The sequence below is a fragment of the Oxyura jamaicensis genome, chromosome 4, assembly GCF_011077185.1.
Source record: "Oxyura jamaicensis isolate SHBP4307 breed ruddy duck chromosome 4, BPBGC_Ojam_1.0, whole genome shotgun sequence".
Lineage (NCBI taxonomy): Eukaryota > Metazoa > Chordata > Aves > Anseriformes > Anatidae > Oxyura > Oxyura jamaicensis.
Window position 1 is genome coordinate 9,864,930 of NC_048896.1, and position 26,301 is coordinate 9,891,230.

A 26,301-nucleotide genomic window follows, 5' to 3' on the forward strand; every position below is an offset into this window, starting at 1 on the left:
CAGGTTTCTGCATCTTTATTTGAAATGAATGGTTTCCAGAGACACAGGGTTAGTCCTACCGCCCTGTTATCACTACAACAAGACTGGTGAGTGGCTCACTCTCCACATGGACACAGAGGACAGAGGGCCCCGGGCCAAGGCCCAGAACAATATATACAGGCTCAACAGTGCTGAGACCATGTACAGCTCAGGAAAACCGACCAGAACACGAGGAGGGGCAGGAGGCAGCAGGGAAGAGCACAGCCGGAGCCAAGCCTGCTCCAGGCAGGGCACCGGGGTCCTGCAGCTTTGGGAGGGAGGGGAGAGGCCAGGCAGAGCCCCTTGCTTCTGCCAGCAGCTGCCCGAGAGCCCAGAGCAGGAGCGGAGGGACCTGCCACCGCCGCCAGCACCCCGGCCAGCTTGCACTGCTGGTGGCACCTCACATGGGGATGGGGGGAGAGGAGCAGCACTGGCACAGACCCGTGTCAGTCAGTTTTCTGCTGACTCAGAAAACATGGACAAAATTGAGGGAGGCAGCCCAACGGGGTCTCAGCCCTCGCGTTCCAGCACCGACTCCATCTGCTCCCCACAACCAGCCCGGCCACCTCCCGCCCTAGAAAACAGCCCTTCCCCTACCCAACAGCTCATGTGCCGCTCATGTGTCCTTCCCTGCTGCCTTGAAAACACTGTCCCACTGCAGCAGAGCCGTTCCTGCCACGCCACCTGCAGCCTCCAAGAGCCGATGCCAAGAGAAGGGGGAATTAAAAGCCTCAGGGGCTGCTGGTCCCAGGCAGCACTCTGCCTTATTGTGCGGTTCCTGCCCCGGGGCGGGGGAGAAGGGGTTAGTGTCAGGGGAAGGGGCCGCAGCCCTGGGGAACAGGAGGACAGAGCCAAGCCCGGGCCACCGCCCTGGGGGCTTTGCCACCTCTGTGCTGCAGGGCCTGGCCTCGGGGAAGATGGCCCACAGGGCTCTGGGACGCGGCTGAGCGCAGGTGCCATGTAGGTAGGACACGCCTGTTATGAGCAGGATGGGATGTCTGAGTCCAGTAACGATGAGGGGACAGCACTGCTGCAGCCCCGGCCCCACCCTGCGCTGCACAGCCCCCACAGCAGGAGGCAGGGAGATGAGGTGTCCAGGGCTGGAGCGGAACCAGCCCAGCAGCACCTTGTGCTTAGTCCATGTCGTCATCCAGGCCACCGAGCCGGCTGTGCTCCTCGTAGATCTCCCTCACTGCCAGAATGCGGTTCAGCATGCTCTCCAGCATGCTCCGGTCCATGGGGATGACCGAGTACCAAAGCGGGGACTCGGCGATGCACGACCGCTCAGGCTGCAGGTAGAAGATGTCGTTGCGGTTCCGCAGGCTCTCAGGACTGCAGAGAGAAAGGAAGGTGAGCCCCGGGATACAAAGAGAAGGCACTCAGAAAGCCTGGCCTGCCCTCTCGGTTAGCCCTTGAAGGCTCAAGACTTGACAGACTCATCCTCTGGCAGGACGAGGCCACAGAGTGAGGCTGTAGCTCCTCACTCTAGAGTGAACTCCCTAACCAGAAAGCAAACACACCACACACCCCTCCATGCCTAGAGAGGGCTGAGCAGTGAAAGGGACCAGAGCGAAGTGTTCTCTCAACCACAGTCCACAAGCAGGGCAAGCCCCGATCAAGGCTTCAAACTCATGGACTAACGTTCAGAGAACAGCAGCCACTCCACAGGGTCTCCCAGAAACTGAGAGGTGGCTCCAAAACATCACGTGCCTCTTCTCCAAAGACTCACCATTTGGAGAGATAAAATTCATAGAATTTGACTGGGCATCGGAGTGGGTTCATCCTGTTCTCCCGCTGCTCCAGCATTGGTATCTCCTCCTCACGCTTCCGCTTTCCAGTGCCACCATCTGCAAAGGGGTAGAGAATAGGATCACGGCTGGAACATGATGGGGGGCGGGAGGGCAGGGAGGGACAGAGAGATGTTTCGTCAGACCCTACCTCGGCCTTTCTTCTGCTTGGCAGGAGCATAGTAGCGGATGCTCACTACCTTTGTCATGCCCCGGGCTGTGGTACACTTGCGGGACTGGCGCACTACGTTGGTGAAGGAGAGCTGCATGTGCTCCTCCGCTGTCTGCAGCCCAAAGAACTTGGTGTTGAAGAACATGAGGGTGTTGAGGAGCACAAAGGGTGAGTAAACGCCCAGCTGCTTGCACTCCCAGAGGTGCTCCTCCTCAACACGTGAGAAAACCGTGTCTGCAACACAGAGGAAGAACCAGGTCAACACCCACAGTGGCCTCGTGTTCCTTCAGGAGGGAACTAGAACAATGTGCCTGCCAGCGATGGCTGGGAGCCAGCCCCACACATCTGGAGAACGTGGGCCTGGAGCAATCCCTCCACCCTGCGAAGGCAAGCTCAGCTCGGTGCTAACGCTTCACAACACCCGCTGCCCCATGAGGTTATTCCTCCGGAACCGTTAGTGGATCTAGATGCTGGCTCTGCCCAGCCACGAGCCGTCCCATAGCACAGGCAAAACACAAGCTAGAACTGAACCAGTCCTAACAGCTCATCTCTATAGATGGCCACAAAGCGGACTGCACGCAGTGTGGTGGAGCCCTGGCCTGAGGTGGAAGAAAAGCCAGTTCCTGCCTAGACACACGGGTCTGGAGCCAAAGGGCTCTGCCTCAACAGCCGACATGCAGCAGGAGAGGCTGCATCTGTGAACTAGCACTTGACAAAACACTGCAGGGAAGGGAGCCCAGATCACAGCATCACGAAAAGCTTCTGCAGGGCTTTGCGGCAGTCTGCTCCCAAGGTAGCAGCGCAGCAGCCATGGCCAACCCTCAGCAGTGTGCAGGGCTTACCCAAGGACTGGGAAGGGAAAGGCATGGGCCACTGCACCTGTTGGGTTTGGTACCCTCTTTGCCAGAGGCTCAGACATCACTGTGAACTGTTGTAAAAATTCAAACTGTCCCAGGAAACACAGCAGCCATACTCTGCTCCCAGCCAACCTCACTCTGGGCAACAGAAGCTGCTGAGGCATAACCCCGGGCTGGCTCTGCTGTCGGCGTGGGATAGTAACACCCCAAAACACAGCAGGACAGCACTGCCTATGCCAAGAAAGAGAACTGAGGCTGGAGGAGCACAATCTGACTGCAGGATCCAAGACTAGAAGCATAAACAGGGTATGTGTGTGGTGATTCAAGGTAATCTGGAGACACATACTGTTTGGTAAGATCGTGGGTTGCCAGCCACTCAGGGACTTGTTGAGCTCTTGCACGAAGGTCAGGTAGTAAAGGTCTGTAAATATATTCACCATACGATTGTTCTCAAGCAGGTACTAGAAAGGACAGAACACACAGTCAGGAGACACACAGCAGCACCTGGAGGGCAAACCCTCCCCAGAGAGCCCAGGGTGCACGCACAGAGACCCTCCTTGTACAGCCAGAGCTACAGAGCAGAATCCCAAGACCACCCACTCCTGAAAGTTGTGAGGGAAACCCCAGGACATGACAAAGCAGACGTGGTGCTGAAGAAGGGACAGAGTTTGGGGAGAGCTCCCAGCCTTCCTCAAGGATGTGCAGGAAGGGTGCAAAGCCAGGGCATAGCTGTCACCCTACCCACTGCGCTCAGAAACAAAGACTGAAACACGTGGGTTGCTGTCCCAGGTCACCAGAAGGCAGAACAAAGGGTATGAGCTCCCCTCACCACATCTGACCCCCAGGTCTGGCTGTGATGGACTTGAGGACAAAAAGCCCTCCCTCACCTGCTGGATGCCTAGGCAGAGGTAATAGATGCTGTCCGGTTCGTAGCGCTCCCCATTGGGCCGTGTTATTTCCTTGACAAACTGAGCCAGGCCGTAGTTGAGCTCAGCTGCTGTGCAGGCCAGGATGTCCTCCTTGATCCTCATGGGCTTGGCTGTGGAAACAAGCACGGCAGCCTCAGACAATAGCCTGCAAGGTCAGGAGCACCTCAACACCTGGGGCCCAGCTGCTGGGAGGTTTCTGCCACTCCACCCCACACAGCCAGGGCACTTACGGCCGAAGCGCAGCTCCTCTCCCTTGCTGGTCTCTCCCCCTGCATACTTGGCTTGCACCCAGGACTTCCAGGCATTCACACCGTACGAGTAGTTGAGTGCTGTGCAGCTGGGCTGACTGCTCATCGAGTCCCGGGAACAGCTTTCAGAGAGCACCAGACGCTTCTGCCCCTGCAGAAAGATGTACTGTGAGATGAGACATGTACCTGGGACAGAGGCAAGGTTCCCAGCCGCTCCTTGGGCCTGCTGACAGCCAGCTCCCTCCCACGGTGCCTATACCCACGCCAGCAGGCATCCTCCTGCTGACAGCCAAGCCAACAAGACCCATGAGTTATGAGGATCACAGGCAGGAAAGAGGCCAGCTCTCACATGGCATGTGGCATCCAGGGCCCCTCCAAAGTGACAGACAAATTTGATGGGCCATTTGATGAGAGGCCCATAGGCCAGGCAGGCCCTGAAGGGAGAGGGTACCACCTCCCCAGCACACCTCACCTCCGAGCACGTCCCAGATGGCAGCTGCCACTCCAAATCCACAGGGCTTTGAGCAGGCAGCGCCCACTAAGAGCTCACCTTTCGGACAGCACGAGGCAGCTCTTGCTCTGTGGACACATCATCCGGCCCCACCAGCCCGCAGTCAAAGAGGAAATCCACGCTGGGGTTGATGTCCAGAGGGTCTGAAAGGAAACAGAGGCAGAAGAGCTCAGCTGAGACACCTCATCCTGTCCCCAGCAGAGGTAACAGGCAGGCAGGCGTCTACGCCAGATGACTGTTCTGGCCTGGTTCTTAGCCAGAGGTAGAGGGAACACGTAGCCCAACAATTCACACCCTCCACCCCTGCTTGGCACGAATATTTAGCCACAGCCCAACAAAGGAAACAGCTTTACCTGCCAGAGCCTCAAGCTTTCTCAGACTAACCAGAACCCAAAATTCTCCCTTCTGACAGTTTTTTTTTTTTTTTACACTTCAGGAACATTCCTCATCTCCTCACACCAGGCCAGCACTGGTGACAGCCTGGCACAGGCATCCCAATTCTTTGTCCTCTGCCGCTAGCATACTGCCTCAGAACTGCTTTGCGTGTCCCTGCCCCTCCTTCCCACCTTCTGCCCTCCGACAGACCCACTCAGCAATTCTGCCATCTCCCAAGACGTCGTGCCCTGTCCAGGTCTTTCAGGCCTTTCTGGATCCTCTAGAATCATTATCTGTAAACACAGCACCACCTTTGCCCTGCTCTTTGTGCTGTTAAAATCAGCTTCGCATTCCCCACTCTCTACAGACCTATGTCTGCAGCTGGTCGGTTAGTCAAAAAACAGAGACTTGTTCAAAAGTGGTGGTCTCACCCCCGCTGTGAGCAGTCATCTGCAAGACCCTCAGTTCCTGGCCTCAAGTGGGGTCAGTCAGAGGGCATGGGGAGGTAAGTTCACACAGGTCTTATCACTGTTGGTAAAGGTGGGCTGAGGGCAGCAGGAGGACCCTGCTGCAGCGTGAGCAGCCCCGCATGCCTGCTTCACCTAGCTCTTACTCTTAGGGAAGTCAGCCTCCAGGTCCTGGCCTGGCTCATCGAGGACGTTTGCCATCTTGACAGCCATAGCCAACACATCGTCCCGTGCTGGTCCAAACAGATCACAGTCCTCCAGGAGACCCTCTGCACTCTGGTTACTCACCAGGTCTGCAATGCAAAAGCAGATCAGAAACACAGTTTTCAAAAAAGTCTTTTGTCTGTTTTCCCCGTGACAGCTGGAAAATGAAGTCAGGCTCCCTGGGGCACAGTCCTGGGCTCACAGCAGCCCCACAATGGCTGCACTGTCCAGCTTTCCTTGGACAAGAAACTGCACCTCTGTCCTCTAGCCATGGCTCTAGTCGCTGGGGCTTAAGGAATGCAATCCCCACCTAAAAAGGTCTGTGAGGTCAGGACTGCTGGTCTGTCTGGGTGGCTGCTTTAGGTAAGAGCCTGAACAGCCTTGTGAAAAACTAACACATGTGCCACGAGCCTGGCACCCCCACAAGGGTCAGTGGCTAACACTGCTCCCTGCTCCTAGTATTGCCTCAGCAGTAGCCGAGGGCTTGCTCTGCTCTTCTCCTTCTCAAAGGCTTTGGGAGAGCTGCAATCTGGGCAGATGCTCTGGCTCCCAGAGCAGGCAAACGCCACGCGACGGCAGCTGTTGGGCCAGCCCCAGCCATGGCAGAACCTACCACACAGGTCTGAGGAGGCCTTGTCCAGTTCCTCAGCCTCCGCAATCATCTCTGCCATGGCCAGGATGTCAGCCTCCAGAGGATTGGAGGGGATCTTCACCTTCAGCTCCTCAATGGTCTCCACAATCTTATCTGTGCTCTCCAGCGTGGTGGGCAGGAACATTGGCACAGGCACCTGTTGACAGCAGCACAGCAAAGATCAGACACATGCTGCGCCCGCAGGGAGCTCTGGCTCGGCCGACTGCTGTAAAAGCAGAGGCAGGAGTAGAGGACAGAACGAAAAGCAGGAAGGCTGCAGCAAGGCAGGACTGAGACAGTAAGAGAACACAAGCAGGTGAAGTGTGTCGCTTACCGGGACAGGCATGGAGAAAGGCACAGGTACTTTCTGGCAGTACATATGCATAGGCACAGGCACGAAGATCGGGACTGGGATTGGCAACACAATCACCTGGGGCTTCCAGTCAGCCTCTGACAAGAGCAAAAGTATGTCAGTGAGCTCGCTCCCAGCAGCTCCTCCACCCAGCCGAGCTGTGCACTGCCATGCCCACGCAGCCATCCAGCACCACAGCCTTTCCAGCCACCAGCATCTGTGATTTATGGGCAGAGCTGGAGCAGCAGCAAGCCAGGCAGCCCTGCAACCAGAGAGGCTTGCCTTAGCCAAAGGTGCAAGCCCTGCTCTTATGTGATCCTGCCAAGAGGTCTAGTTGCTTTGTATATGCTAGAGACCACACACACACACACGTGCCCAATGGCAGCTTCACAGTGGAACCTGTTCAGCAGACAGCCCCTCAAGCAAGCTGATGATCTCTAGAGGAAAACAAGTTGTCCCAAATACCCTAAGAGAGGTGGGATCATGCTGCAGCACTCTCTGCAGCTTTCCTCCTGCTGCTGTTGGAAATGGGTGCCCTACCTCCAGCCCTTCCATGCATTCCCATACATCCCTAACTCTCCTCAGCATAATGCTGAACACCCAGCAGCTCTGTAGAGCGTTTCAAGCTGGATTCGCATTCCGTCTGGAGCAGGGACATGCTACCTGCCTTTCCAAAATGCCCCTTCAGTCCTGCAGTTGTGTCTTACTTTCCTACCTGTCTGACATCCTTTGGACTTCATTTCTATCTTGCAGGAAACACCCCGGTTCTGCATCAGTGGTTTACACATGGCAGCTTTGTTCTTCCGAGGGGTGGCTGGAACTGGAGGGGGCGGGGGAGGCGGCGCGGCTGGAGACATCTGTGCTGAGGAGGTCTTTGCTGACAACTGGGAAACGCAGAAAGCAGGAGGTTGGTGTCCACCCAAAGCAGCACCACTTCTCCTCAACCACAGTACAGCCTCCTGCAGCCTGGCAGCCCGCAGCACACGTACACATGCTCCTACGGCCACATTTGGCCAAAGGGCTGCCAAGCTGATGCTGGCAGGCAGCAAACCGCTGAGATCCCTGCAACAGCCAGCAGGGAGTCTGGCACCAGTCAGCAGCAGGGAACTCAGAGGGACAGTGATTATGCCCAGGCACAAGGGAGCACCATGCAAAGAGGAGCCAGCACCATAGTGGCAGTCTGCTCTGGTGTCTGTGTTTCATTGCTGGGGAAGTTATTTATCCCCCATGCAGGAGATGTGCTGAAGTTGCCCTCCCCAGCAGCTTGCGTCAGCTCCCACTGCCCAGGCCACCACCAGCTTAAAATGCCCTGGCTGTAAAATGAAATCTCCGCACGCAATGGCAGATCTGTTCTCTTTGGGGACAAACACTTTGTGCTATCTTGCAAATTCCTACCTCCAGCAGGCCTTACCGTGTTAGTCTCTGCCTTCTGTGGGGAAGAGGCAGGTGGTTTTGGTTCTGAAGACTGACCTGCAAGAAAAAGCAATGACTCTTAGTTTAAGAGCTCCTCAGCTAACAGGTCCCACTGCTGGGACTGGAGGTGGCAACAGCCACAGGCCATAGGGCAGTGACGGGCTCCCCAGAAACTGCTCCTGGCCGCTCCAGGAACAGTTATTCCAAAAATCTCTAGCCCTAGCATCTCCGAAGACACTACAACTCCAAAGTCATTGCCATGTCATTTTGAGTTCCCTTGCAGTCCACCCCATTCCCATCACAGCAGGTCAGGAGAAATCCCAGCCCCTTGTGGAGAGAGGAATCCAGGGCTCTATTCCCAGCTCTGCCTACTGGCTTGCTGTACCGAGCCATGGCCCCTCCCTGTGCCTCCATCTCCCTGCTACAAATATCTTGGCAAAGTGCTTCGAGATCCCTAGGAAGAAGGTGACAGAGGTAACAGCTTGCTGTAAGGTATCCCAGAAAGTACAGAGACAGCTTTGCCCAGCGCTAGGGATGCAGGAGATAGCGGATCACCAGCAGGGAGCACATGTGGCAGACACCAGTGTCAGATGGTAACCATATCATCCTGGCTCGGATGATAAGTCTGTCTCACTTGCTTTGCAGAGCACCTGCACCCATCTCAGAAGCTGCTGAGCTAAAAGCACCTTCCTCCAAGCCTCCCGTGAACCCTGGTTACCCATGTGGCTGGGAAAAAGAATTCCTTCTGCAGCACTGACTGACCGTGGGCCGTGCACGAAGGAGACACCTGCAAGGAAAGCAGCAGGTGTCAGCACCCAAACGGAGCGGCAGGTCCATTTGCTCCTCCTACAGATAGGCTCTCCGGGAAAAACCCAGACCCCAAAGGATCACCACACTGGCATTTATACGGCGCAATTTCCTGCGTCGCAAGGAAATCCCAAGAACTTTGCTCTTCAGCAAATGGAGGCACAGCGAAAGCCAGTTGGTGACTGCCACAGAGGGGACAGGCAAGTTCCAGCTCAAGGAAACTCCCTGGCCTCCAGCTGGACATTCAGCCACACACCTGCCACGTCTCGGTAAGTCCAAGAGCTCCCCGTGACCAGTCCAAAGTGGATGGGCAGCAGGAGACACGGATGGGGAAAGACAAGCTATGGAGAAGAGTACAAGCAGAGTCTGCTAAAGTAGAATAAAAGCAGAGGTCGTTGTCTCGCAGGCCAAGGATTTAGGACAGCAGGAAACAAGAAGATCCTCACACCACAAAGCTGTACACATTACATTTCCAGGCTCTCAAGAAAGCTGCAGTTTGTTCTTTACTCTCATCCTAACACCAGCAAGGAACTGTCAAGGTATCAACTGCACCAACCAAGATGACTGGCCCTCTCTCCCCTCCAGATGGATAGCCCTATACAGAGCCCGTTCCCTTTGAATTCTTTGGGCACAGCTCTGTGGCAGGAGCTCCTCAATCACGTCTTACACAGACTGTGATCCCAGCAAAGGAACGGTCACTGTTATGGTCAGCAAGCACCCTCAGGATCACCAGGCTGGCAGCAGCCACTGGATCGCAGGAATGAATGGTTTGAGCCAACCACTGGCTACAAAACAAGCACGTAGTCAGCAGCTCTGCCCAAGCTGGGCCTACAATCCAGGTAGTCCCTCACAAGCTTACAACACCGCTGCCGGATCCACAGGAGACCCTGACTGGAGCAGGCAGAAGCGGTTCCTCGCCAGTGGTGGCAAGCTGCTCCTCCCGCAGCGCCCTGCACAGCACACGGGGCTGCAAAGCTCTGCGTAAGCGCACAGCGGCTCTGGCTCCAGCATCCTCCCACTGCAAGCTGACCAGAACGGCACAGTCCCTGGGCAAGGTTGTCTACAGCTGTCCCACAGCTGTGCCAGAACACAGAGAGGGCCCGGCGCCACCAGTGGCACTTGCACTGTGGCCTTTACCAGGCCTGCAGATTGTGCTCAGCCGAGCGCTCAGCACTGCTGAGGGGCCTTTCCTTGGCTGCCCTGAGTCCTCAGCCTCACAGGGTGCACAGAAAGGCAGCTGTGACACAGCGAATGGCAATGCCCCGCACGCTTAACAGCAAAGTTCCCGCGGGCCTCCAGAGACATGGTGGAGGGGGATGCTGGTTCTTGCGGTCAGTGGTGTTGGAGAGGGTACTCAAGAGAGTCTCATGGTCCAAGTCTCCAAGAGGCAACCTCACATGGCATTTTACAGAGCATGGCTCTTGGAGGGCAGGTCAGGACTCCCCCGGCTGGGGGAACCCGCTGCTTCTGGCAGAGCAGCTCTGCTGTGCTCTCCAAGCAGTGATGACATCCAGGGTTTCCCCATCTCGCGATTAGCTCACTGCTGTCAGGAGAGAGGCACCAGGAAGAGCCTGGGGACGGAGGATGAGGTCTCTCATGGGAAGGTCTTCCTCTTGGTGTCCTCTCCTCAGCGCACCCTAGTCAGGGTTTTACACCTCACGAATTCCAGGGGGCAGCGAAGCACTTAGCCTGCGATAGAAGTATCTGCTGAAGCTTGGTAGCTGAAGAAGTCATACCACAAGCTGCCGGCATTTTATTAACTACGTCAGATCACCTAGAAGAACATGGCCTACGAAAGACCGAGCAAAGTGAGACTATGCGAGTGTCCGAGGGCCATGCGATGTCTTGTCACTCTCACTACGAGCACCTTCCGTCCTGAGGGACCCCAAAGCACTTTGCAATCTTCCATAAGCAACTGGCTCAAGTTAATGATAGGAAATGGGGCAACAGGCAGTGAAAATCTCCTCTCCAGCTGGAACTCCACAGATGCAGAATGGGGTTATCCGGGACACGGGGTTGGCAACTCCCCAAAGCTGCAGCGATCTTTGGGTAAGTGGTAGGACTCCAATCTAACATCGCAAGACAGAGGGCCTCCAGCGGCTCTGCGCTCCCTCAAGATCGGTCTAGGTCCAGCTCTGGCTGAGGAGAGCCCACCTACAGCATCACCAGCACCACTTCCTGCAGCACCCTGTGTTTTCCTTGAATGCTTCCCATCCAAGCACTGACCTGGCCCAATCCTGATTAGTTTATGAGATCTGAGAAGGTCACAGCTCGGAGGTGGTGTGGGGCTGCAGGTGGATTATCGTGCCAAGCCACGCTGTCCCCTAACCCTGCAAATCGAGCTCTCCGCTGGCAACATGAGGATGGAGTCGCCCATTAAATCCCTGAGTATCCTCGCTAAGTGTGAGCTACAGGCAGCACGCTGGCACCGGCTCCTCCCGTCTGGGCCCTGTGTGTCATAGAACCATAGACGTTAGAGATGGAGAAGCCCCATTAGGTCCCACTCCGTCCTTTCCCCCCCAAGGGCCAGTGCAGGATTGTTCCCTAGCGTCTCATCCAGTCCCAGGCAGGAAGCTTCCACCCCTCGCTGTTCAGTCTTCCCTGCGTCTCTCAGACTGAGCTATGCAGGTCCCCTCCCTCCCTCCTACTCACTGTTCAGCAGGCTCTCGGGCCCCTTCTGCGTGTCCAGGTTGGGCTGGTTCTGTTGGTTGTAAAATCGCAGCAGACACTGCTGGTTGCAGAAGTGTTTGATTTGCCCTCGCCAGTGGATGGTTTCCAGCAGCTTCCCCTGACGCTTGCAGGCATGGCACCGAGCTGCCTAAAGCCCGCATCAGCAGGAGAGAAACAACGAGTAACTAACCACACCCCCTCCGAGTGCAACACAACTCTCCAGTGAACGGTGCACATGGCAAGGTGCTGTGAGCTTCCCCACAGCAGTGCCCTGCCAGTGCCAGCCGGGGTCTCCAGCGGTGCGAACTTCTCACAGCAGCACTAGCCGCGGATCCAGCACTGTGAGCTTCCTCAGTGCAGTGCTCTGGCAGGATCAGCTGGGGACTCCAGCTACGTGAGCTTCCCCGTAGCAGTGTCCCGTCATTGCCAGGCAGGACTCCAGCAGTGCCAGGTTCTCCGCAGCAGTGCCAGCCAGACTCCAGCAGTGCGAGCTTCCTCAGCGCAATGCCCACTTATCTGGGTGCCGTGCCCACCACAGCACTTAGCACAAGCTGCCAGTGCCAATACTGACCTTGAAGTACCAGAGCAAGTATTTGCTTTTGCAGTCTTCACTACAGAAGTCCCAGGTGCTGCCCTCCAGCTGCTCGGTGACCGCCCGCTGGCAGGTCTGAGAACAGTAGGTGCAGGTGATGCAGCACAGGCCCAGGTTCTTGGTGAAATCCTGTTTGTAAAGAAGCACACACCCTGCGGAGAAACAATAGGAGTGAAACCTTCCCAGGATGAACTGGGGGCCTCCCTGACCCAAACATGACCACAATCCAGGTCTGCGGAGACAACAGAGCACACGCAACACACTGTAGGGAACAATCCAGCACTGGCCCCTGGGGCTGGGATAAGATGGGACCTCATGGGGACTTGCCATCTCTCACCTCTATGCTTCTAGGAAGAGTCTGACTCCAACCTCCTGTGTGCAGGAACCCAGCAGGCAGGGCAAGGCCAGGTCAGGCCAGCCCAGACGCAAGAGCGTAGAAGTGCATGATGACAGGAGGAGCGGAGCTGCCACCTGCTGTCTCCCCAGCCCCCAGAGAGAGAAAAGCTGTGAGAAAGCCCTCCCCAAGGACACAATGAATGGTAAAGATCTTGCCCTCGGGCCCGGCTGGACAGCAAGCCATCCCCACTGACAGTCCTCCCTTTTCACTGCATGGCGAGGCTCTCGCCCCAGGGCCTGGCTAGACAGTCTCCCCTCTGCTCCACTCCATGCTCTCTTCTCCTCCCCCAGCAAGGGCTGGCATGGGGGCTCTGCCTCTCCCGTGCCTTCCCCAAGTACCTTCGCTGCAGAAGTTCTTCTCCACCCCAGAGAAGCGGATCTTCTCATGCAGCAGCTTCTCCTGCTTGCAGTGCTCACATTGAGACACTACCCCACGCAGCCGCTTGAAATCCTCGCAGCAGTCCTTGCAGCAGAACTGATACACCTTGTCCTGCCAAAGAGACCGCCACCAGGTCAGCCAGGCTGGCAGGAGGTCCCCACGCTTCCCGGGGAAGCAAGAGCAAGACTATGTATGGGTCTCTGCAGCCGAGGCATTCGTTGCACTGGCTCAGAAGGGGCTCTCCTTTGAGCAAGGAGAGGAAGAGCTCTGTGGTCCTCACTGGGGTTGGCCTCAGCCTCAACGTGTTCCTCGGGGAAAGTCCTCACCTGCCAGTCAAGGATCTCCGGCTTCCCACTGAAAAGGTTGTGGCAGTAATGGCAGTTCAGGTGGATCCCACCTTCAGGGCTGGTGCGCTGCGGAAAACAAAGACAGCTGACGGAGGGAGAGGCACACAGAGGGCAGCAAGCATCCGACCTGCACTGCCTCCAGTTGTCCTGCCTGCTCCACTGATCACAGCAGTTCACCTGCCCCGATCAGACCTGTGCTGGCTGCCACTGTCAGTGACTCACAGTCAGTCCCTCAGATGATGTCTCAAGCTCCTGGAGAGCAGACTCTTGAGTAATTTCACTTTGCTTCCACTGTACTGGGTCCAGCTCAGGGAGGCAAGCTTTCAGGCTGCCACCCCTCTGCGTTTGAAAACTTTAAGAGACAGGGACTCTGCTACCTTTTCTGAGACTTTCTCTATGAGATCTTGAAGCACATGTGCCTAGTTCCTATTTTCAGGGTAACGTAAGTTCAGATTTCAAATAGGCATTTTCATCCCACCTTCCTCTGCTAGATTAAAGAGCCATTTAGCGCTTGAGGTCTTGTCCACACAGATACATTTATTAATAAAATAATCTTCCTGGTCTTGCTGCTGAAAAGATAAGGTGCTCTGCAAGTGCCTCTGTACATACAATTTTTCAAGGCTCACTGTAGTTATGCAGCTTCTTTCAGTACTTTTCCTATTTTTCTTCAATATTAAAAATGTGGACATGGGATGAATATCCTTCCTATCTGTGCCTCATTCTAGGTAGATCTTTTGCTCCCTCCCTAGGCCCCAAACTTTTAACTGTAGACTGAGGCACTCAAGCTTAATAGCTTATCTGCTGCAATCAGAGAGCCTTTTCAAAGTCCTTACTTTCCAGGACTTACAACCGCACATTACTTGAGACTTGAGTAAGGATCTTGCACTGAGCTGTATTTCAGTACGTGATAGGAGGAACCCATCTCATCAAACAATCCAATTGCTTTGCTTTGCCCTGACCTCAGCATGAGTTGACACTTCACCGGTTTTTGTTTCATCTGCAAAATTTTATCTTGCTTACTTTGACATTATTTCAAGATGACTAATGAAGGTGTTGGTATTATTGATATCAGTACTGATCCCCAAGAAGACATCATGAAACACTCCCTTCGGTGTGTTTTTCTGGCAAGTGTGCCCTGAGATCTGCCAGTAAGACGTGACCTAATCCAGGTTATGAGTGGCTTTACTCACATGCTACAATGCTGATTTTACAAGGCAAGAATTCAAGTGTTTCATGAAGTCTACACCTGTAAAAACTCCTCAGCTACCCTTCCCCACAGTTTGTGATCTCAAAGGATTTTATCAAGGATTTATTAAAAAAAAAAGAAGAAATAGGAAAAAAAAAAAAAAAAAACACACACACACAAAACAAAACACTGCAACTGTCAGTAACTAACTCTCTACCTCTAGATTCTCTAAGTTTTCTCAGTTGCCCAAGGCATGTCTTGGCCTAAGTTTCCCAGGTCTTCCTGGCTGTTGCTTTGTTCTTTGACAACTGTACAAAACTACTATTCTTCCAGTTGCCTTTGAATACCACAAACATTTCACAAATGCTAAAACTCAACACCAGAAGACTGAAAAGTATCAGCCAAGCCTTTGAGGACTATTAAGACATGAGGTCTCCAAGCCTGCTGGCTGTAAATTTTTAGACAACACGACCTAGGTGACTTATGTTCCTTGGTGATACCTGGCTCAGGGTGCAGCTCCGCCTCTTTCCATGCTAGCAGGTGCTGATGGTGCTTTGCTAGCTTATTTATGCTTTTGCTTGTACCCTTGTAAGGCCACTATGTCCCAAACCACTCATGCAGCGCAGTTCTGTGCTGCACTCCCACTGGGCATAAGCTGCTAGACAGGACATAATTACAGCTCAGCTGCAGAGAGGGGAGGTAGGGCCAAGAGTAAGAAATCGACAACTACAGTCACTGGAAGTCCTGTGCTCCAGCAGAGACTGTCTTATGGACCCTCCCTGAGGAGCCTGAAGAAGCTGCAGCCTCTGCTAAGTGTGAAAAGAGGCAGGAGCTCTAGGGCCCAGCCCAGCATGAAGGATTTTGCAGTACCTGGAATTTGGTCCAGCAGCTGGGGCTGCAGAACTGGTAGACAACCCGGTCTGTCTTGTTGTAATAGCAGGGTTCAGATAAACTCTTTCTGCAGAAGCTGCAGGGTCTAGGGGGACCTGATGAAACAGACAGGAATTGGTGAGGCCAGCAGCAAAGGACGTGGGACTGGATTCTGAGGATGGCATGCAAGCTACTCACTCATCCTCAGTCTGGAAAGCTATTACCAGAAGGGAAGGGACAAGAACACCAGGAAACTAAGAGCACCAGCTTCTGCTAGGACAGAAATATAAACAAGGATGGAAAGCAGACTGGTCAAGGAAATGATCCTGGCTCTACAGAAATTTGGACAAAACAGACTGCAATACCAGTCAACAGACCATACGCAGTCCTGGACACCCTGGTACTCTGTGCAATGGAAAGGGCAATTCCAGCACAGCACAGTACTACAACTGCTTCCTGCGTTCTCAAGAACAGCAATGGACACTATCCCCTCAGCATTACAATGGCTACGTACTGCAGGGTGACTCCCTCTCCATATCTCCTTCCACTTGTCTCCCTGGACTCCTCCCCAGACTCCTTCCCAGGTGCGCAACATGCCTTCTTCCCAGTCTCCTCCACAAGCAATAAATAGCACAAAGGAAGGAGTTAAGAGTGGAGAGGTGACTGAATCCCTGTGAGCGCCCTTACCAACCAAGCCTGACTGCTTCACTTTGTGGGAGGTAGTGCAGCAAATGGAGCAGAACAGTCCCATCTTGCCACTGCGATCCACGTTGGGCAGCATGTCGAAGTTTTTGCACAGCGTCTTGCACCACATGCACGGGTAGACTCGGGTGTTCTTCTGCAAACACAGAGCAGAACAGAGCTGCCAGGGAGCCCATCACAGCCGCCAAGGTCCTATCCTCATTCTCCACCCCACCACAGGGCAGCTCTCCTGCAGGGAACACTTGATGTGAGAGCCAGGCTCACGGTCTCAGGTTCAGGTGGTGGTAGAAAAAAGCCACCTTTGGCACCTCTGCTTCTCATTTCAGGGGTACCCTGGCAGGAACACAGAAGCAGGCAGTCCTATCAGGGCAGTTAAGCGAAGCCTGCTCAGACCACAGAGGAACAGATACAGCCAAGCTTTGGGGAGGCATCCAAAAGAAGCCACCTCATGCTAACTGCATTTACCAGAGTAACTGAACAGTCCAGCTGTAGCTGAGTGTTTGACCTGTGCTCCAAGATGGGCCCCATGCAGTGTAACTAACTTCTATTTGCCTGCTTCAGAGTTTCACCACAGCAGTCTCTTAAAGCTGTTGTCTTAAAGCAATAAAAGGCCAAGGGGGTTCAAGCTGCCTGCTATGGCATAAAGTGTCCCATGCCAAACTGAACGAGGGAGATGTGTACCCACCGAGGAGCCCCCTCTCCCCTCGCCCCCGGTAGCCGACTCCACACACCTTCTTGTAACTGTTGAGACAGGCAGAATTGCAGAAGCGCTTTTGCTGGCCTTCGTGGAAGAGGTACTCCAGGGGCAAGCCCTTGTTGTAGATATAAAGTCCACAGTTATCACAGCAGTTGGTTTTCAGCCCCTTGGTGGCTCGGAACTTGGTGAAGCAGGCATCGCTGCAAATGCGGTGAACCACGTTCCCATTGCTGACCTCGTGCTGGATCTGCAGAGACACTTTGCTGTCACTCCCTCAGAACACCACGGGGCTCCCTCCCACACGTACACCACTACCACAGCCCTTGGGAGAAAGGGCTGTTACACTAAAACCCAGGCGAGTTCCCTATGGGAAGCTGCTGCCAACTCAAGCTGGCTTCTCACCAAGAGCCAGCAGAGCAACCGGGAGAGCGGAGTGGCAGAAAGTAACAGTTTGCAGGGTGGGGAGAAGCAGAAGCCGAGTTTGTGGGAATAAGGGCTCGTTCACAGCAACAAGGCAGAATGTGGGAGTGAGCCCGAGGCAGCTCAGGGACTGAGGCCTCACACAGCAGGAGAACCCAGCAAACGCCCAGCCATCGTCCCAGGCAGGGCCAAGGTCTGCAGGTCACAAGCGCCTGATCTGGGACAAGCAGAAGAGAAGAGATTTGCTTACCTCACCAGGTTTATGGCAGACGCTGCAGCGGATGGTGTCTGAGGGGTCAGCAGACTGAGGTGCTGGTCTCTGCTGCTGGGCCTCATAGAGGGAGAGGCAGACGGAGGTGCAGAACTCATGGAAAGAGCCTCCTGAACCGATCTGGGCAACCACAGAGTCCTTGGTGTTCCAGATCTCCCTAGGGATCAGACAGAACGTGTTAGTGCAGGGACACACCAGTGCTGCCACAAAAGGATGGGGTGGCATGCTGCGGCGCAGGGACTCTGTTATCCCAAGGAGGTGGCAAGAACTGGCCCACAGCAGCCTCTGCTCCAGCCCAGGGTGGCGGTGCCTGACGGTGAAGCATGCAGGAGGTTGTTCTGAGGGAAGGCAGGGGTGTGGGGCATTAAGCCTGGCAGGGAGAAACAACAATGTGAAGGGGGTGGAAGGAGGATGGGATACACAGTGCGTGAAGGCGACACGGGGCAACACCTGGCAGTGGACAAGAGCGATGTGGGCGACAAAGGAAGCACGAGGGTCACAGGGATGGGCACTGGCAGGGAGGGCTGTGGGGCAGGTGAGTGGGGTCACAGCACAGAATCACTGAGGAAAGGGGAACGATCACTCACTTCTTACAGAAGGTGCATATCTTCTTGCCAGGAGGTCTTTTTGAGAAGGTGGTGAGACAGGAGCTGGAGCAGAAGAGCTGAGGGAGTCCTTTACGCTGGTAGGCAGTCTGGCCCTTCTGCAGAGGGGTCCGGCAGTTGGCACACGTCATCTTGGTGACAGTAGAGCGGGCGGCTCGCTGAGCCATCTGCGTGCGTAAGGACATGCGAGTCGAGCGTCGGGTACGAAAAGGGACAAAATCCTCGTCATTGGGATCGTCCACCATTGCATCAGAATCTTCATCAGAGACTGGAACTGCAAAGCAGAGACGGAGGATGCACAGAAATTCACCATTAGGAACTGAGACAGAAAGTTCTTCCATGAGAGGCATGCTGGGGCTTTCTGGGGTCATCTTGCTGCAGTCCCTCTACATGCTTTCTACCTTCCTTGTTAGGATGTTAAAGGGACCCTGGAAAGATATTCTGTTGGAATCCCGGATGACTCAGAAGGTCTTTCAGCAAATTGGGCTTAAGTACAATTCCTCTCGAGGAAAAGTCATGATTCTTCAAGGTTGAGCAGATGCCCCAGGTGTGAGCAGTTACAGCAGAAAGCCCTCCAAGAACCAGTAAACCTTAAAAGGAACAAGCTGGATCGCCAGACACTTCTCCAGTACAGGCAGACAAGGAAGGATCAACAGAAAAATGCTAGGGAATGTCAGTGCCACATTCAGCATCTCAAAGAGCAGAGATTTCAAGTACTTTTACGGGGATGTCCCCCAAATGCAACCTTCCTTCAGGCAGCCTGATGGCATAGAGGCCAAGGAAGAAAGGTCCTGGCTAAGGAGATGGAAGATGGATTTCCTGGGAACACCCCCAGAGTCTCATCCTATTATTACTTGCTGCTCGTCCACAAACCACTGTAAAAACACTACAGCCCTCTCCTCAACTTAAAGGCACTGAGAAATCAAGGCAAGTACCCTGAAACAAAAACTCAGGGGTGAAGGGACCCGTCCTGTGTAACAGGGAAGTCTGCACGAAAGCTCCAGAGTCCCTACCCCCATCCTATTCACTACACAAACTGCCTGCCCGCGCTGGGCATAGGCCTCACCCTCTGGCTGAAGGCAGGCACCGGCCAGCCCCAATTACTCACTGCTCTCAGAGGAGTTCACAGTTTCAGGCCTGGCAGTTTCTGATCTTCTGGCTCGTTCACTTCTTTTCTGTTCCTAGAAGACATTCAGAAAATACTTAGACTAACCATCTGCTAGGACAGCCATGGACAAATATCTCAGATCACAGCGCAGTTTCAACCTCTGGGTTGCGAATTCCCAATAACTAGGCTGAAAAAGGAAAAACACTCCATGGATACCTGACCAGAGATGGCAAGATGGGGGGGAGAGGGGGAAGCAGGCCTATGGGAATGATCTGGGGTTGGCAGGGAGAGAGCTGCTGAAGCCACATGTACAGCACAGTGGCAGCACACGCCGGGACCCCTCCATCACTGGAGACGTGCAGACTCCTTCTCAGAGGGGTGACCAGACAGCCAGCATCTCTGAGTTTGGCAACAGCCAGACACTCTCAGTGCTCCAGCAGCATACGTACTTGACTGCATTCTCCTCACCTTCTCAGCTGACATCTCGCTTCCCTTCCCAGACTGGCCTTCTCCTGCAACAGAAGCACAGAAGAAACTTGAATCTAACATCCTGCTTCTCTCCAACACAAGAGAGACCTCCCTGCACGTGGGGAGGCAGGCTGGGCAGCCGCCTCCAGCTGCTTCTGGCCGTGCAGACTGAGCATCTCCTGAGGACAGGCTGTGGGACTTTGCCTATGGGAAACATCTTCTCCTGGTAACCCTCATCTCCAGGAAGGACTCCAATGATGAGGAGCGTGACTGAAGATGATATACAGCAGCAGCTTTATCAGGGGAGCTCCTAGCTGACACAAACATTAAAAATCAAAGTTAAAGCTACGAAAACCAGAGTGAGAGCTTGTGTGCACCAAAGGAACAGCTTCCAGGATATTATTCCTAATAGGCAAGACACGTTTTCCACATCTAGCCCATCAGCAGCCTCAATAATTTCCACGACAGGGGAACATGGGGAAAGCTGGAGTTGAGAACAGCCTCCAACTTCAGAGACTGCAGCCTTCTGAGCTGCAGGAAGCCCAGTCCTGCAGAGCCAACAACCTACCTGCTGGTGGCACAGCTTCCTGTGCCTTCGGTACACTACTTTCTTGAAGGGAGTTGTTCCCGTTGTCATCTCCTTCCTCTGCCTGGTTTTCCTCCGTGGGCTCGTGGGGCAGAGCTGCTGCATCATTGTCCGGGCTCAGCTCCACCTCTGCTTCCCCTGCAAGCCCTTCCCTCTGCACAGGTGAGCTTTTCCTCGGTGCCTTCAACCTCGTCTTTTTTGACTGTTTAAGACTGAGTTGTGCAGGGGCCGCTGGCGGACTTGAGGATTGTGCTGTGGTTTCTTCTGTGGCTGGGGCACTGCTGAGGTCTCCAGAGTCAGGAACAGGTGGTGGGGGGGATTCAGGGGCATTGTCATCAGACGGCGCAGGAATAGCAGCAGCACCATCCTCCTTTAGGTCCCCAGAATCATTTTTTGGTGCATCTTCCCCTTCTTTCCACGTTTCTGGAACAAGGGCTTCTCTAGAGAGGGCAGAGGAGTCCCCCGGCCCATCCTCCGCATCCTGGGAAGGCTGTGCCTTATACAGCCCGTCCAGACCCTCTGATTTATCCAGCTCCATCAAGCCAGCAGTTTTATCCAGGTCATCTAAGACGCCGGGTTTCTCCAGCATGTCCAAGACACTAGGTTTATCTAGATTGAGGTCACTTGATTTGTTTAGTTCAGACAGGCTGTCTCCCTTCACTAGAAGGCCCAAGTCCCCGTCTGCGGTCATCTGCTTGGGTTGATCCCAGTCAGGGGGCTGAAGAACCGAAGCTTCCTGGGTAGAAGCCGTTTGGGAGCCCAGGAGATCTTCCCCAAACTCCATGTCAGCAGGAAGATCGCCAATAAGTGGTTTGTCAGGCAGAGACAGGGGGTCCAAAGATCCCGAAAACTCACTGGAATCCATTTAGAAGATGACAACTGCAAACGAGAGAGACTTGCAAGTTAATGGAAAATAGATTAATGGTGCATGAATTGCCCCCTCCTCTGAACATTGCTGGAGTAACTGGAGGCCCGGTAGGACTGTTAGCAATACCCAGCACCCCAGCAAGTCAATCACATCTGCTCGCGGGGTTACAAAGCTCTGAAGCTGAGCAGCAGCAGCGAGACGCAGCCATTCAGCAAAGTAAACCCTTCACAGTTCTCTGTAGCATCCACACCCCTCACCGCAGCGTGGCAGACAGACTTGCTTATGCTAAAGGACACAGTGGGATATCAGAAATGGTTTGAGCACCAGTTCAGGAGGCTTCACGCAGCTGTTCGGCAGTGCGTAATAAGCCCTGCTCTGCCTTCCTCTATATCTCAGCAGACCCGAATAATCTGGCCCGTCCTTTCTCATCTGCTAGCACATAGCTAACTCATCTTTTATTTCTAAAATACCTTTTCTCTTAAACACAGAGGCAGAAAGAACTTCTTTACCGCTCTGTAGTCTGGGCCTGGAACGAGATGCAATATGACAAAACGCAGGAGTTTTGTCCGAGGGCAGATACAAACCACGCTGCCCCTTAACTACAGCCGGGGGCCATAACTATGGGGGCCAATTCTCAGAGAACAACTGGAAAAAATGACGTGAAAGCTGGGGGCATCCTAGAGAGTGGCATGAAGAAAGGTAGGAAAGGAAGAGCAAGTAGCAAAGCTGACATAAGCACGCAACGCGCAGTTGGGAAGAAAGACCAGCGTGGCTTGGCAGGGCACGGAGCCCTCGCGCAGGGAGGTGTGCTGCCATTTGCCACCACCAGACGGACAAAGCTGCAGCCCAGCTCCTCCAGTCAACATCACCACAAGGCAGGAAGGGCAAGACCATGAGGTGAGGCAAGAAGGCGTTTATATTCCCTCGGCTAAGAAGGAACCATGCCCCTGCAAAGGGACAGAAGGTGGAAAGCCTGAAGAGGGAGAGGGAGCGGGAGCCTGCCTGTGGTGATGCACAGTAAGGCCTGGTAGCATCGCGTCCCCAGAACAGGCTGTAACTGGGAAGGAAGGCGCTGTAATCAAAAGATGTGGCACCAACCTATTCCCCTATTAGAGTCATCCTAATCCTAAATCTGGCACTGTTTTGAACCCTGAATATTCGGTATTCCTGCCCACCTGGGCTTACCGTGAGCATAACACACCTACGGCTATGAAGGAGGAGGCCTGAGGCAATTTCACTGGGATAGCTGATCAGTTCTTCCACTATATCCTTCCCCCTGGAAGGATGACCGAGTCTTACTCACTGATGGTTTACTCAGCACTAAACGAGAAATATTTGGACAGAGAACGTACCCCACTTCTGAACCTCATTTAAGCAGGAGCTGAAGAAATCATACCCTGCGGCTGGAGTTCAGAGCCATTTTCTCCTATTTTACCTAAACACACAGCAGCATTTTCTGTTCCAGTGACAGATCAGCACTGTTCCCCCAGCCACAAACAGAAACTACAGAAGTTGTCTTCAGAGTCTCAGCAAGTTTCACCAGTAAAGACTGATTATCCCATTAATTTTCTTCAGTTACAAAGAGACAAAGCTTCCAGAGCGAGCTAATTCTAGAGCAACGCAGGTCTAAAGTGCGTCTTAGGGTGGGTGACAGGAAGAAGAACAGAGTGAAACACAAGTGAAGACGTTTGAAAGAAAGGTCATAAGAAGTTGAAGCAGGTGAGAACCCTCTCAAGACAAACACGTTTTCTGCTGCTCTGAGTTCAAACAACGCCTCCTTCTCAAAGATGCCTGTCTGGAGACCTGGGTGCGGGACAGCAGACCTCAGAACAAGACGCAGCAGAAAGGTTGAGCCACTCAGATGAGTAAGGAAGCTCATTTATAGACTTTTGGGTGAGTCTGCAACAAACCAGAGAGGTGATACTACAGTATTGGCTACCTGCAGCTGGCCTAGTCCCCAACAGGACCACTGACTTGCAAGTTCTGGTTGGAAGCACATGGCTTGCCCTGTGTGCTCAAGCTCCTGTCCTCTTTCATCAGCTCTGTCCGAATCCCCCAGCAGAACAGCCCGAAACATCTCCGCAGGGGGTGCAAAGCTAAGCACTGCCACAAGCAGTCAAGCAAAATGTCCATCTATTCGAGCATCCCACCTCTACTCACACCAAGAGTGGGTACCTGGGGAGAGAGCGTGAGAAACATAACTAACTGGACAATTCCTCTCCAGGGCATCCTCCGATCAAGTGGCAATCAGCTGCTGAAGGACTGCTTGGCTTGAGCTGCACTGAGACTGTCACTGCTAAGGGGCTGCACTGGACAAATCCTCCATGAATTTGACTAATCCCCCGCCGGACCAATTTATACTCTGGGGCCTCCAGAAGTTCCCACTGCAACATCTTCTGCAGCCTAACATTTTGTTTTAAAAAACATTTTTTCTGCCACAGCGGAGCTCCGTGACAAGTAGATACAGAAACAGATGGGTGCTGGCTTCTGATGTACTTATAAAAATCTGGAAGAGCTGATAGAGTTAGTGTTGAGATGGACCCCGGGAGGTGATGATGCCGCAAGCAGTTTGGGTGGGAAAGCAAGGAATGCTTCTGCCCATCACTGAAATCCTGTTTCCCTGACAGCAGAGTCTTTACAGCGACTTCCAGCTGCCGGCTGATCAGGATCAAGAAGGCAGCCCCTGGAACAGGAGAGAAGGATGCTTTGCAGCTCCGTGGGTTGCTCTGAAGCTGGACTCAACCCGAGAAAATTAGAGCTGCCCAGCTGCAGGCAGCAAGGTAAGAAACGCTGCTTCTTTCGCTTGCCCCAGGCTTTCAGATTCATCTGGACTTTCTGCCGAGCTTCACAGTGAGTTGTGTTGCCAGCTGAATGTGAGCTCTACCTCCTGGTAAGGTCTCTCCTCACTACCTCTGATGGATGAATAATAGCTGATTGTTTCTGGCAGATGCTGAACTGATCCACCACATTTCATCTCCTTTTTGTTCCAGGACTACCTGGACAGATCACTCACTGGGCTCCAGTCATCAGTCTGCCTGAAATCTCCCTCCTTTCCAGCCCCATCCCTGGCAAGGAGGGGAGTACACTGGAAGATGACTCAATAAAACCCAGGAGGCAACGCGCCGATACCCTGCGCAAGGGATCCCTGGGAAGATGAGGTTCAGAACAAAGCCCCCTGCACGACAGCCCAAAGCACGGCGCTTCTCAGGTGCAAGAGTGTCCAGGGAGGCAATGGGACTGCGGAGGGTCCTCCACGGGCACGCAGGGCGCAGCTCTGACTGCCACATCCGTCTCTGTCGGGACACTCAGGTCTCCGAGCGACTAGCTGGGGCTTTATGTACCTTGCTAACAGCACCTCTGGTGCCGTACCTGCACACATCTTCCACATCCGAGCGTCCTTACTCAGCTGGCTATTAGCAGGGGAATATGTGGCCTACCTGCAGAAACGAGGAGCTACCGTCAAAGATTTAATTAAAATCAGACAGCGGGAAAAAAATACGGCTGATGCTCCCTCACCGTGAGGTGAGTGCCTCCGAGGTCTCCAGTGCCCACAGAAAAGCACGGCTGCCAGCGACTGCCTTCCCCCAGCAAGCCAGCAGCGCCTGCTTGGGTGCCTCTCCCAGACCCGTCACTGGATACGGATTCAGGTTTTAAAGATTTTGAAGGCTGAAGTTTTTACCTTTTTTCGCTAGAGATCGTTTGGTATACAGAAAGCATCAAATAATAACTATTAAGGCACTTAATCAACATTCCAGCTAGCTCTTACCTACGAGTTCTGTACGACCTGAGCAGAGAGCTCTGCAGGAAAGTCTCATTTTGGCACCAAATTTTAGAATAAACCCTGACACCCAAACTAGTATTTCCTGACAAAAACAGCGGCGGTCCATGCATGGCTCCATCAGCCACAAATTAAGGAAATAATAAATATAACGTCCTCCCAGCAGGGTTTTAGGCAAGAGATCTTCATTAAGCGTAGAGCCTCGAATGACAAATGCGGCAGAGGCTAACTCCATTGGTGCGATCCATCCGAGTTTACCTGGGCAGCTCGTAGCCTTCCAGATTTACGCGCTGCAAACATTTATTACAGATTGCCTAACTCGTTTTCAAGCAAATTAATTTATGAAGAATCACCGGGGAACCAAGCGCGCTACTGCGGACCAGCTTTCAGCCCAGTCAAAATTCTCAGGCAAGGGGCAGAAACGATTTCAGTATTCACTGGCGGTGTTGGAGAGGCAGCTCTGCGCTCCCACCGCGCAGCCCAAAACGCATTCGGAGAGCACGACGCCTCTGGTGCCGTGCAGCCCATCGCCGCTGCCACACAGCGCCGCGACGCACCATGACCATCGCCTTCTTGGTAGCGTGTCCGCTCGTGTAGCCACACACTGGAAGGGCTGAGGTGCTCAAAAAGCAGGACCAAAACACGTCTGGCCCAGTAAGAAGAGGACCCCGCCGCTTCAAGAATCAATCAGTGTTTAGAAAACACGTTCCAACTGATAAACCTATTTCATTACAGAAAGAAAGATGGGTCGTGTTATGCACAGGAATGCTCCAAAGGCTGGAAGTCGAGGTTCAGCAAACTCAGAAATAGCTACTACCTGATCACCACCACAGACAATTGCCTACCTAAGCGACTGACCCAGCGGTATGTAAAATTGCAAGTCAGAGGGCTTACGGCAGCGTTCAGCAGTTCTCCTCAAGTCGGCTGCAGCTACTGCCGGTGCCGCTGGACGAGCTCCCCGGCCTGCCCTTTGCAGGCAGGGCTCGGAGGACAGCTGCCCACCAGCTCCCCGCGCGTTACCGCTTCTCTCGGTTGTCCCAGAGCAAACAGCAGCAGCGATGACAGCACCAAACCCTCCGACACACAGCACACGGCGCTGCACAACCCCGTGGGGTCCCCGAAATGCCCCAGCGGCAGGGCCAACCGAGCAAGACAGATGTAGAGCTTGCCTTCCAGAAACTTCACCACAGCTCCGTGCAAAAGGAAGGACAGGTTTCTGAACTCGTGCAGAATTGCCTGGAATTGGGTTGACCAGAAGACTCCGTGCAACGCTTCAAAGAGACGTGGCTATGTTCCTCGGGTCTCAGCGCTCCTCGCTGGTAGCCCAGCCATCAGGGATGCCGTCCTGGCAGCAGCTGGCAGCTGCTCGGATACCCTCACATCTCCTCCCAAGACCTCCCGAGGTCCCTCCCACCCTGGGTCTGTCTTCCTATGGTTCTTTGGCCAAGCCTTACAGCGGGGGAAGCGGGAGAAGCCCACAGGGCACAGTTTCAGGGAGGGTGCCCCTCTGAGGGCAAAACAAGCCACGTCCCTTCAGCAGCCCTCCAGGTCCCAGATAGGGGACGTGACGGAGCCATCCCGCCCGCC

The 26,301-nt window shown here is 54.0% G+C and overlaps 1 protein-coding gene across 4 annotated transcripts; it reads right to left on the reverse strand.

Moving 5' to 3' along the window:
- ZMYM3 (zinc finger MYM-type containing 3) lies at positions 1-25,949 on the reverse strand. 4 transcript variants are annotated; one of them, XM_035324075.1, is made up of 25 exons: positions 25,884-25,949; positions 20,051-20,947; positions 19,483-19,526; positions 19,015-19,087; positions 17,889-18,180; positions 17,281-17,458; positions 16,645-16,857; positions 15,899-16,049; positions 15,212-15,327; positions 13,135-13,221; positions 12,769-12,919; positions 12,013-12,185; positions 11,424-11,589; positions 7,963-8,021; positions 7,267-7,435; positions 6,534-6,649; positions 6,182-6,356; positions 5,511-5,657; positions 4,562-4,665; positions 3,994-4,162; positions 3,722-3,873; positions 3,181-3,295; positions 1,957-2,211; positions 1,748-1,865; positions 1,152-1,350 (listed from the first exon to the last, which is right to left on the reverse strand). In XM_035324075.1, exons 2-25 carry the CDS (start codon positions 20,931-20,933, stop codon positions 1,152-1,154), a joined length of 4,305 nt encoding a protein of 1,434 aa, XP_035179966.1. In that variant the 5' UTR covers positions 20,934-20,947; positions 25,884-25,949. The 4 variants fall into 4 exon arrangements, with proteins under 4 accessions (XP_035179968.1, XP_035179966.1, XP_035179967.1 ...); XM_035324076.1 differs by lacking the exon at positions 25,884-25,949 and adding an exon at positions 23,433-24,049; XM_035324077.1 differs by lacking the exon at positions 25,884-25,949 and having other exon boundaries at positions 1-1,350; positions 20,051-21,505.
- Positions 25,950-26,301: the final 352 nt, after the last annotated feature.

Coding starts and splice junctions, on each gene's coding strand:
- ZMYM3 (XM_035324077.1), bottom strand. CDS start 20,933: ATGGATTCCAGTGAGTTTTCGGGATCTTTGGACCCCCTGTCTCTGCCT. Junction 16,050..16,644: donor GTCTCAACAGTTACAAGAAG/GTGTGTGGAGTC, acceptor CTGTGTTTGCAG/AAGAACACCCGAGTCTACCC. Junction 5,658..6,181: donor GGCCTCCTCAGACCTGTGTG/GTAGGTTCTGCC, acceptor TTTGCATTGCAG/ACCTGGTGAGTAACCAGAGT.